Source organism: Phocoena sinus, chromosome 2, assembly GCF_008692025.1.
Source record: "Phocoena sinus isolate mPhoSin1 chromosome 2, mPhoSin1.pri, whole genome shotgun sequence".
In the NCBI taxonomy this organism is placed as follows: Eukaryota; Metazoa; Chordata; class Mammalia; order Artiodactyla; family Phocoenidae; genus Phocoena; species Phocoena sinus.
This window is the reverse complement of record NC_045764.1, coordinates 175,064,911-175,077,890: the sequence shown is the minus strand read 5'-3', so window position 1 is coordinate 175,077,890 and position 12,980 is coordinate 175,064,911. Positions and strand designations below refer to the sequence as shown.

The 12,980-nt window shown below is 41.1% G+C and overlaps 1 protein-coding gene across 4 annotated transcripts in view; it reads right to left on the bottom strand.

The window, feature by feature from the left end:
* The window catches only part of PPP2R5C (protein phosphatase 2 regulatory subunit B'gamma), a 142,666-nt gene that overhangs the window by 116,617 nt on the left and 13,069 nt on the right, over positions 1 to 12,980 (bottom strand). For all 4 annotated transcript variants that reach the window (XM_032618809.1, XM_032618834.1, XM_032618817.1 and 1 more), the window contains exon 3: positions 10,822 to 10,984. In XM_032618809.1, coding sequence (XP_032474700.1) covers positions 10,822 to 10,984 — 163 coding nt within the window. The remainder of the gene's footprint in view (positions 1 to 10,821; positions 10,985 to 12,980) is intronic.

Genomic DNA, 12,980 nt, shown 5'->3' with positions numbered 1-12,980 from the left:
GAACAAAAAATTTCGCAATTTGTATGGAAACACAAAAGACCCCGAATAGCCAAAGCAATCTTGAGAACGAAAAAAGGAGCTGGAGGAATAAGGCTCCCTGACTTCAGACTATATTACAAAGCAACAGTAATCAAGACAGTATGGTACTGACACAAAAACAGAAAGATAGATCAGTGGAACAGGATAGAAAGCCCAGAGATAAACCCACGCACATATGGACACCTTATCTTTGATAAAGGAGGCAGGAATGTACAGTGGAGAAAGGACAGCCTCTTCAATAAATGGTGCTGGGAAAACTGGACAGGTACATGTAAAAGTATGAGATTAGATCACTCCCTAACACCATACACAAAAATAAGCTCAAAATGGATTAAAGACCTAAATGTAAGGCCAGAAACTATCAAACTCTTAGAAGAAAACATAGGAAGAACACTCTATGACATAAATCACAGCAAGATCCTTTCTGACCCACCTCCTAGAGTAATGGAAATAAAAACAAAAATAAACAAATGGGACCTAATGAAACTTCAAAGCTTTTGCACAGCAAAGGAAACCATAACCAAGACCAAAAGACAACCCTCAGAATGGGAGAAAACATTTGCAAATGAAGCAACTGACAAAGGATTAATCTCCAAAATTTACAAGCAGCTCATGCAGCTCAATAACAAAAAAACAAACAACCCCATCCAAAAATGGGCAGAAGACCTAAATAGACATTTCTCCAAAGAAGATATACAGAATGCCAACAAACACATGAAAGAATGCTCAACATCATTAATCATTAGAGAAATGCAAATCAAAACTACAATGAGATATCATCTCACACCAGTCAGAATGGCCATCATCAAAAAATCTAGAAACAATAAATGCTGGAGAGGGTGTGGAGAAAAGGGGACACTCTTGCACTGCTGGTGGGAATGTGAATTGGTTCAGCCACTGTGGAGAACAGTATGGAGGTTCCTTAAAAAACTACAAATAGAATTACCATATGACCCAGCAATCCCACTACTTGGCATATACCCTGAGAAAACCAAAATTCAAAAAGAGTCAGGTACCAAAATGTTCATTGCAGCTCTATTTACAGTAGCCAGGACATGGAAACAACCTAAGCGCCCATCATCGGATGAATGGATAAAGAAGATGTGGCACATATACACAATGGAATATTACTCAGCCTTAAAAAGAAATGAAATTGAGCTATTTGTAATGAGATGGATAGACCTAGAGTCTGTCATACAGAGTGAAGTAAGTCAGAAAGAAAAAGACAAATACCGTATGCTAACACATATATATGGAATTTAAGGGAAAAAAATGTCATGAAGAACCTAGGGGTAAGATAGGAATAAAGATGCAGACCTACTGGAGAACGGACTTGAGGGTATGGGGAGGGGGAGGGGTGAGTTTTGATAGGGCGAGAGAGAGTCATGGACATATACACAGTAACAAACGTAGTAAGGTAGATAGCTGGGGGGAAGCAGCCGCAAGGCACAGGGATATTAGCTCGGTGCTTTGTGACAGCCTGGAAGGGTGGGATGGGGAGAGTGGGAGGGAGGGAGACGCAAGAGGGAAGACATATGGGAACATATGTATATGTATAGCTGATTCGCTTTGTTATAAAGCAGAAACTAACACACCATTGTAAAGCAATTATACCCCAATAAAGATGTTTAAAAAAAAAAAAAAAAAAAAAAAGAATGAATTTGGGGACTTCCCTGGTGGCACAGTGGTTAAGAATCCACCTGCCAGTGCAGGGGACACGGGTTCAATCCCTGGTCCGGGAAGATCCCACATGCTGCGGAGCAACTAAGCCCGTGCGCCACAACTACTGAGCCTGCGCTCTAGAGCCCGCGAGCCACAACTACTGAGCCCGCGCACCTGGAGCCCGTGCTCTGCAACAAGAGAAGCCACCGCAATGAGAAGCCCGCACACCCAACTAAGAGTAGCCCCAGCTCGCCGCAACTAGGGGAAAGCTCGTGTGCAGCAATGAAGACCCAACACAGCCAAAAATAAATAACTAAAATAAATTTTAAAAAAATGAATTTGGCTTCTCAATACTAATGCAAGTCAAAAGGCAATGAAGTACTTATCTTCAATGTACTGAAGGAACACAAAAATCTACGATTAGATATTCAGTGATTATCTTTCAAGAATGAGGGCAAATGAAGACAGTTTCCAGATAAACAGTTTGCCACCAGCAGACTCTTATTAAAGAAAATTCTAAATGATGTATTCAAACAAGGTTTTGACCTCCGATGGAAAGTCTGAGATGCAAAAAGGAATGAAGAATAAAATGATAAATACGTAGATAAATCTAAATGGTCATCAACAGAATAAAACAGTAATACTGTTATGGAGGACTTAAAAAGGTTGGGATTCAGATACTCAACGACGGAGGAGTCCGAAGAGATGGCAGTGGCAGCCTTCCTTTTCTGAGGTATGATTGACATAAAACATTATGTAAGTTTCAGGTGTACAACATAATGATTTGATATTTGTATATACTGCAAAATGATCACCACAATAAGTCTAGTTAACAGTTAATATCCATCACCATACACAGTTACAAAATTTTTTTTTCTTGTGATGGGAACTTTGAATATCTACTCTCTTAGCGGCTTTCAAATATTCAGTACGTTATTATTAACCATAGTCACCATGCTGTGCATTACGTCCCCATGACTTACTTATTTTAACTGCAAGTTTGTACCATTTGACTTCCTTCAGCCATTTCGCCTACCTCCCCACCCCCTGCCTCTGGCAGCCATTTTTAAAATTAATAGACTTTAATTATTGGGTTTACAGAAAAGCTGAATGTAAAGTGCAGAGTTCCCATACCCCTCTCCACCCTCCCCTAGTTCCTCCTATTATTAACATCTTGCAATAATGTGGCCCATTTCTTACAACTGATGAGCCAATATTGATACGTTACTATTAACTAAAGACCACAGTTTACGTTACGGTTCACTTAGTGCATTCTATGGGTTTTGACAAATGTAAAGTGCCATGTATTCACCATTACGGTAACATATGGAGAGTTCCACTGTCTTAAAGATCTCCTGTGCTCTGTCTATTCATCCCCCCATTCTCCCAACCACTGGCAACCGCTGATCTTTTTATTGTCTCCACTGCCTTTTCCAGAATGTCATATAGTTAGAATCGTACAGGATGCAGCCTTTTCAGATTGGCTTTTTTCATTTAGTAATATGCATTGAAGGTCTTTTCATGGCCTGGTAGCTCATTTCTTTTTATTGCTGAATAACTTGCCATATTTCGGATGTATCATGGTTTGTTTATCCATTCACCTACTGAAGGACATCCTGGTTGCTCCCAAGTTTTAGATATTTTGAAAAAATTGTGGCAGAGTTTTTATAACCACCCCAAATTCTTGCATAAAATCAAACAGTGCAACCAAGCAGGCAAAATCAAATACCCATAGCCAACATCTACAACAAAATTAGGTGAAAATGTGTCCCCACACACACGTGAGCATATAGGAGAGCCCACCAGCAGCCACAGGCTCGTGTGCTGTCAGTGTCTGGGGGAAGACGGCAGAGAGGAACGACGGGCGTCCTCTGGAGCTGAGAACTCTGAGATAACCAGAGCCGGGTGAACCCACCTGAGAACAGCAGCTGAAAGCAGAAGGGGTCTGTACCCCACAACGGATGAGGGCAAGGAGCCCGCAGCCAAGACTGAAGGGGCCCTTGGAACCCTCAAAATTCAGCAGCCGTAGCTTTCTTCCAGAACTAGGTCACTCTGGTGAGAAACTGCTGGGAAGAGAATCCAGACTGAGCAGCAGAGGGGCAGGAGAGGAAATGGAAAAAGAAGGTCCAAATATTAGCAGGGGAAGAGAACCAAATCAGGGCACTCAGGAGGTAAGCCACCACATTTTAGAAAGTTTCACAAAAATAACCGAAGCTAGAGCTCTAGAGCCCAAGCTCCTCTTCTCTAATTTCATACACACGCGAGCATCAGGAGGGATCAAAGTCAAGTCCTACACGGAGTTCTCATAAGGAGAAAGCGAAAAGGAACTAAACGACACCTATGCAGCAGTAGAAGCATGACAGGGAGACATCCCACAAGGACATTAAAAACTACAGCCTAACAGTTCAGGATGAGACAAAAGACATTATAGGAATAGCATAATGTCAAAGGACTACATGAATATTAACAGAAAAACTCAGAAATAGGTAATAACTCTGTAAAGAATTAAAAAACAGAAAAAATAGTTTCGGAAATGAAGATTAACTGAAGAGAATACAAGAGCAAATAAGCACAACATAAAATGCCCTACAGGGAATAATAGTACATAAAAAAGAGAAAAAAATTAAATCAAAAAGGAATGATAAAAACCCAGAGGGAGACAACAAATGTAAAAACAGGCAAAGAAGATTCAATATTTATACAATAGGAGTCTCCACAGGAGTAAACGAAAGCAAGGGAACAGAACAAACCCTCAAAATAATAATCCAAGAAAAAGAGATTTGGTACTACATATTTAAAGAACATAGCATGTATGTGGGAAAGTCGACCCAGAATGATATATTCCGAAATTACTGGACTTTAAAGAAGAATAAAACCTGTTTAGGCATCAAAGCAAACAGACCGAGTAACTTGTAAGATAAAGAAAATTAAACTGACATCAGAGTCTGACAGCAATGCTTTATTACAGACGGAAGTGGAGGAACATCCTTAAGATACTCATGAAAAGAAAACATGAACCGAGGACTTTCTATCCAGACATTCTTTGAAGTCTGAAATAAAAGTCTCCTAGAGAGGAAGCTTCACACCAAAATAATGAGGGGTATCAGCACAGAGACTGGAGGTGAGCGTCAGCTGTATATTCCCGTGGAGAACAAGTGTAAACAGGGGTGGGAGGGAGAGAATACAGTTTGTCACGACTATGTGCTCTGAGAATGAAGGCAGTTAAACTATAAAAAAGGCGGAGGGGGAGGGAAATGAAAAGATGCAAAAATTTTAACCTTTCAGTCGTCACACTGGTCACAATGTTGGTATCATTTTTCTGAAAATACACTGTGTATAATGTGGGATAAAGTAAATGAATAATTATCTGGTACTTAAGTTCTATTTATTATCACTGATGTCCTTGAGAACCAAAAATCTCAGTGTGACAAAAAGGAGATATAAGACAGAAGTTAAATAAATGCCTGCAAACCTGCATTTGAGTGGAAAATATCAGTATGAACTCCTGATGTGCTATATCCTGAAAAAACCCTATTTTCTAATTTGGTCTACTAAAAAGTCCTGTAAACAGTGACCATTCCAATAGCAACAAGAATCCTAGCACCCAGACTGTGGTCTTGAAATACCATTCCCCACTAAAAGGCAGGACTTCTTGGACAAATGACTGATTCTAAAACCCATACAGAAATGAAAAGAGCCAAGGCAATTCTGAAGAAAAAGCTGAAGCACTTACACTACCAGACACCAAGACCTCCTAGGGTGTGTGAGTGTTCTCCCCACACAGCTCAGGCAGCCAGGGGAACAAAACAGAGCCCAGAAACAGGTCCGCACAGTGATGGTACTTTATTTACAACAAAGATAACACCACAGTGAGTGAAGGGTGACCTTTTCGACAAGGGTGCTGTGCCAGACGGAGAGCCACATGGGAAAGGAATTGTGACCTCTAGCATCACAGCAGAAACAAAACTTAACTCTACATAGACTGTACAGTCCAGTGCGAAAGGTCAAAGAAAGTTTTAGGAAAACAGACGTAAGATAACATCTTCACTACTCTGTGGAAAGCAAAGATACATTAAACAGATCAAAGGACTCTCAAAGTGCTAACGCCTTTGAGAGTAAAAATTCAAGATACAAGAGTAGAAGAAAATGTGCAATTCCCATATCTACAAAGGACCTATATCTGAACTCCTACAAATCTATTTTTTATAAAATCTTACAACCTAGTAGAAAGAAGGGCCCAAAGACTTAAACCAGAACTTCACAAAATAATATATCTGAGCAGACGATAAACCTACAGAGAGATGCTTAACTTCACTCATCATCAGTTAACTTTGAAACCAGCTCACCAGAATGGCTAAAATGAAAGCCAAACTATAGTGGAACCAAGTATTTGCAACACATATATAACCAACACAGAGTTCATATCCAGAATAAAAACTCTTTAAAAAAAAAGCAAGAAAATGGCAGTCCAATGGAAAAGGGCCAATAAACATTTATAAAAGCACCCGACCTCATAACAGAAGTACAAATTAAAACAACAGTGAGATACTACAATGAGATAGCGTGGTACTGGCATAAAACAGGCATATAGATTGATGTGATAAAACTGAGAGTCCAGAAATTAAACTTTACATTTGTGGTCAATTGTTTTTTGATAAGGATACCAAGGAAACTCCATGAAAAAACAGCTTCTGCAACAAATGGTGCTGGGACAACTGGATATCCATGTGCAAAAAGATAAATTTAGACTTCTACCTCACATTACACAAAAAATTAACCTGAAATGGATCGCAGACCTAAATATAAGAACTAAAACGAGAAAACGTCTAGGAGAAAACACAGGAAAAAAACCTTTGTGACCTTTAGTTAGGCAAAGAGTTCTTGGATACAACATCAAAAGCAAGATCTATAAAAGAAAAATGTGATAAATTGGACCTCATCAAAATTCAAAATTTGGGGGCTTCAAAGACACTATTAAAGAGTGTAAAAAGTCAAGACACAAACTGGGAGAAAATATTTGTAAATAATATACCTGAGAAAGGACTCATATCCAGATTACATAAAAAATTGGCATAATTCAGCAATAAGAAGATAGGCAATTTAAAAATAGGCAAAAGATCTGATAGACATTTCATCAAAAAAGATATACAGGGACTTCCCTGGTGGTCCAGTGGTTAACACTCCACGCTTCCACCGCAGGGGGCACGGGTTCGATCTCTGGCTGGGGAACTTGGATCCCGCACGCCACACAGCACAGCCAAAAAAAACCCCACAACGTATACAAATGGTTAACAGGTACATGAAAAGATGCTTAATATCTGTAGCCAGTAGGGAAATGCAAATTAAAACCACAAGGAGATAGATACCAGTAAACACCCATAAGAAAGGCTATAATCAAAAAGACAGACGATGACAAGTGTTAGCAAGAATGTGGGTATATCAGAACCCCATACATTGCTGGTGGGAACTTAAAATGGTCTGGAAGACAGTTCAGCAGTTTTTTTTAAAAAACTAAACATAAACTTACCACACAAGCCAGCAGTTCCCCTCCTGGGTATCTACCCAAGAAAGATGAAAATATATGCTCAAACAAAGACTTGTATTCAAATATTCAGAGCAGCGTTATACGCAAAAGCTAAAAAAACAACTCAAATATCCATCAATTGTTGAATGGATAAATAAAATGGGGGATATTCATATAATAGAGAATATTATTCAGCATTAAAAAGAAACCACTCAAAGTAGAGGAACCTCAAAAACATTATATTAAGAGGCAAATGTAAAAGACTACATATTGCCGATTTCATTTATGTGCAATGTCCAGAAAAGGCAAATTTAGAGGCAGAAAACAGATGAGTGGTTGCCTGGAGCTGGGGATAGGAGTGGGAATTGATGGCAAATGGGCATAAGGTAATTTTTTTGATGGGTGATGGAAATATTCTAAAACTGTATTGTGGTAATGGTTGCACAACTCTACATATTTATTGAAATAATCAAAATTTCCAACTACCGTTAGTGAATTTTTCAGTATGTAAATTATGCCTCGATAAAACTCTTAAAAAAAGGCTATGATTTGAAAAAAAAAAAGAAAAGAAAATCTATGGATAGAGCTGAAGTTATACTCAGAGGAATACATGGCTTTAAGTGAACTCTGTATTTAACTTGATAAATAAGGAAAACAATAAAATAAAACAAAATAGGATAAGTAATTAAGATAAAAGTGGAAGTGAAATATATTGAAAACAAAATAATCAAAAGAATAAATGAACTCATAAGGAGACATCACCACCACAGAGGTAAAAGAAATTAAAAGATTCATTAAAGAACACAATGTACCACTCAATACGTGACCTACTCTAAACTGACCTAACGTGGAAGGAATCTGCAGATTTATCACTGAGCAAAGCACTAGGCCCAGCTGAGTTCTAAAGCAACCTTTTCACCCTATGTCATGTACTGTAAGATGCATCTGTTATTCCACATTTGGTTTTTGCTAAAATCGGGTGCATTTTACAATCCCCGTCATCGGATGGCAGCATGAGAGAGTGGCATAAAAATGTACAGACCATTCTCAGGAAAGATCACAAAGTGCCAGGATCAACACATTTTAGATCTGACAAAATACAGTAGTACAAAAAAGGAAGAAAACTCTGGCCCAGCTTCACACAGTAGATATGAAAGCATAGATTAACAAAAATTAATAAACTGAACCCAGCACGTAGAAAAGTTATAATATACTGTGACAATACTGAGGTTTATCTCAGTAATGCAAGAATAGCTCAAGACCAGAAAATCTATCAACACAGCAATTATTAAATTAACATCTTAAGGAGAAAAATCATATGGCACCTGATAAAATTCAGCAGCAGTGCTAGCACAAGACCAGCCAGCCAGGGTGGGACTGGTGAGAGCCATGCAAATGTGAACCATGGAGCAGTAGCAGGCCGGGTGAAGGCGATTTACCAGAAACCAAGGGCCATTTTCACATGAAACGAGGACATGCTGAAGCCCTTCACCACAATGGGAGGTAACAGGGAGGCCTGCTCTCACCTCTGTTATCTCTGTGTTACTGGTCCTAGCTACCGGCATAATAAAATTAAAACCACCAGTATGTGTTGGTATAAATATTGGAAGAGAGAGAAAAGTATCTAGTTACAAATGACAGGATTATATATGCAGATGCTGGTAAAAAATTACTAAGATCAATAAGAAAATTTGATAAGGTGACAGAATAAGAAAATACTAAAAAAACCAACAGCATTTCATTAGATTCGTAAGAACTAACCAGAGGTAGAAATGCAAAAAATATAACCCCATCACAAGAGTGACAAAAGCTATAAAGCATTTAGGAATAAATTTAATGCAAAGGTAAAGAATCCCAAGAAAGTCATAAAACCTTCTAAAAAGTCAGAAAACAAGACCCGAAAAACGGAGGTGATGCACCAGGTTCCTAGATGGAAAAAGAGTATCATAAAAACCCGAATCTTCCCCCAGTTAATATACCTTTAATGTAATTCCAATCAGTTCCTTTCTTTTCTGAGCCAGTCAAAATCACTTTAACATGCATAAAGAGGCACTAATATTCTGGAACAGCCAAGAAAGATGCACCAAACAAGGCCAGTGAGGGGCACGCCTTGACCAGTGTGAAATTCTGGATATGTGGGTGTGCTCCTTCCGGGCAACAGTGTAAGTACAGGCTCTGCCTGGCCGAGCACATCCCTGATGGGCACTAGGGACAGGGCCTGGACCCTGGAGGCTCAGCAATAGCTACGGGAAGCCTTTTCCACCCCAGACATTTGAGTGTTCCGGCTGGGCCTCCTCAGGGCACTGGGGAGGAGTGACAGCAGGCCAGTGGGCGAGGGTGCTGGCCCCAGCAGAGCAGGCTCTTGGTTTTGTTTGATGTGGTCCCCCCGAACCGAGAGCAGGGCCAGTTTCCAGGTATTCCACACAATATCTGATGAATGAATGAATAGCATCAGAAAGGTATGGACTATCTGGGAGGGGAGACTCCTCAAAAATAACCTATATGCATGTCATCTACTACAAAGCTAAACCAAATATAAGCCAGATACAAGCTCTGTAAAATGCAGCGAGAGGAGAGCCTGGATTCCTAGCAAGTGAGGGGCCAGAACTGCATCCGTGAATCCATAAATCCCTCCCTCTATCCACTACTCCATCCCTCCACCTCTCCCTCTCTCCATCTACCCCTCCCCCTGTCCAGCAATCCCGGAAACCTGCACTGAGCTCTGGCTCTCTGCCCTGCAGTGCGGAAGGCGCTGGAACACACCTGTAGAGATGACAAGCTTCCTGCTCCAAGTTCATATGTGATGAAAATTAACTGTAGAAGACCCACTGCTATGAATTTAAGTTATGAAAATTGTCTGATGTTTCATTACACTAGTCTTATATTTTAGTAAACATAAAAGTGTTCAGAGGTTCACATTTGACTTTGGGGTCCTTACCCTATTTCCCCAATAAGGTTTTATGTACTTCAAGATCTCCTAGAGGAGCACTTTTAGGGGTTGAACACCCTCAGACGGAAAGGGGTGGCTGTGCTGTTTGGGGGGAAGTTTGAAGCAAAGAGCACTGTTCCTTGACTAGTCTCAAGTAGGAAACCCTGGGTAGAGATACTCCCCAAATGACTCACAAGGAGCAAGTCCATAGGGGACTATCATTATAGCCCTCACTTCCCCAACACCAGAATAATGAAGAGCTTCTACCACAGTGTTTACAATTACTCTACTTGTAGTTACTCCTTTCTGAATTTCTAGAGCTCTAAGACAAATGAAAGAGGAGAATTACTTAAAAGAAAATTGGCTAGCTTAATTACAATTAACAGGAAACGATTTAAAGTCTTTCCTCTGCGTGTGTGTTTTTTTTAAGTGTTTTGTACCTGTAATGTACTCATGATTACATTTTTATCTTAAATGGCTCTGGAATTTGAAATATTAGTTGGTTAAGTTAGTGACATTCAATCTAAAAAAACTGAATAAAGAAAAAATAACCCTACAGAATTTAAACACAGCAAAGGTACAAGAAACTAGCAAACTATCAAAAGGTTACTCTTTCCCCCTAAATGGGGAAACTTTTAACTTTTGAAAGATGAATAATAAAAATTACCTTTTAAAGATGGTAGTTTTTGAAGTTCTCTATTATTGCTGGCGCTAAACCTGGAAGAATTTTGCCGTTTGTCTTTCTTCACTACGGGCTGAGGGGCTGGCACTTTTAGTTTACTAGATACTGCAGACGGGGCAGCAACAAGGCTGTTTTTCCTGCTGGGAATCTGTTTCCAAAACGAAAACAAAAACAAATGAGTACGTCAAATGGTTGTATTTTATAGCACAATTAGCATAGGCAAAAAATACACATAGAAATGCAAGTTTTGGACTTCCCTGGTGGCACAGTGGTTAAGAATCCGCCTGCCAACGCAGGGTACACGGATTCGAGCCCTGGTCCAGGAAGATCCCACATGCCGCAGAGCAACTAAGCCCACGAGCCACGACTACGGAGCCCACGTGCCACAACAACTGAAAGCCCGCGCGCCTAGAGCCTGTGCTCCGCAACAAGAGAAGCCACCGCAATGAGAAGCCCGAGTACCACAACGAAGAGCAGCACCCGCTCGCCGCAACTAAAGAAAGCTCGCACGCAGCAACAAAGACCCAACGCAGCCATAAATAAATAAATAAAATAAATAAATAAAAAATTTAAAAAATGCAAGTTTTGCTCTGGGATAGTCTCCTTCACGCTACTGTAAACAACTCAACCCCTTATAGTTGCTGGAGTTTGAGGCTACATCCCACCCCTACCAATGCTACATTTCAAGAGACTTCACAGATGTACCTAATTTCCCGTATCTTCTTTCAAACTTCTTACTTATAGGTTGATGATAGTGACCCTCCAAAGATGTTCACATCCTAATTCCTGGATCCTATGAATATGTTTCCTTACTTGGCAAAAGGGACTCGGCAGGTGTGATGAGGTTAAGGATCCTGGGATGGCAGATGATCCTGGGTCATCAGGAAGGGCCCCACGTAATCACACAGGTCTTTGTGAGACAAGAGGAGGCAAGGAGGCCACGAAGCAGAGGTCAGAGGATGGAAGATGCTACGCTGCTGGCTTTGATGACAGAGGAAGGGGCCCTGAGCCAAGGAGTGCAGGTGACCTCTAGAAGCTGGAAAAGCCCAGGAAACGATTCTCCTCTAGAGCCTCCAGAAAGGACTGGCCAGGCTGACACCTTAATTTCAGCCCATTTCAGACTTCTGACCTCCAGAACTCTAAGATAATGAGCTTGTGTTCTTTTACGCCATTAAGTTTGTGGTCATTTGTACAGCACCGACAAGAAACTAGTATAGTTGAATACCTTATAAATGACAGCTTTCTCTGTCTGCTCACATTCAGCCCTCAAAAACCAGTAAAGCCTACCGAAAGGCGCTTTCCTCTTGAGCAACAGGAAATGCTCTTGCTTCTAGCCTTTCCTTGCATTCGTCTCCAGGCTCCAGATTCTGTGTGCTCATCTCCAGCCTGCTCCGTGACAGCTAGGCTGTCCCACGACGTGCAGTTGACACGCAAGGTTTGGAGCGTTGCCAACACTCAAGCAGAGGCGGTGGATGAGTGTGAGGGCACACGCAGCAGAGCCAGGGGGGTCCCCTGTCATCCGTGCAGGCTAACGGGTCGAGCTTGCCCAGGAGCCCTGTGGAGCTTGGCTGTGCTCGGCCCCAGCTGTGACGGCTGACAGCCACAAAGGTGAGTGTCCGCTGTCAAGATTCTTTGTGCAACACACTCCCTCCTCCCACACCCTCCTGTCTGCCCAAGGATGGACTCTGTATGTGCACACAGGCTCTTTTAAAAAGCCCATCAAACTCGTCCTAGAAACACGACCCTGCCAAGCCCCTTCCAATTACAGAGCGCCAAAGAGACACACTGACTGGAGCCCCCAACTATATGCTCTCATCCTTGAATGGGATTTTTACTAAGAAGTGAGAGCTGCTTTATTTTTTAATAAGGTGCTTAAGGATATTTGGAAAGAGTTTTCCAAGAAGCCATACTGCCACGCACAGACAGAACTCTGAACCGTGAGCCAGGGCCTGGGTTCCCTTTTCTCCTACAGCCAATTCCTCGAAATGTGCTTTCTTGGGCTCTGACCATGATGTCTGTCGTTCTTTCCACCTAATCAGGAAAGCATGGGTCTTTCTTCCTTACAAACACCGTCCATAACTCTCCTGTTCCACGGAATTCCCCAAGTTAAAACCATCCTGCACGGCTTTCTCTAGATGCCCCCA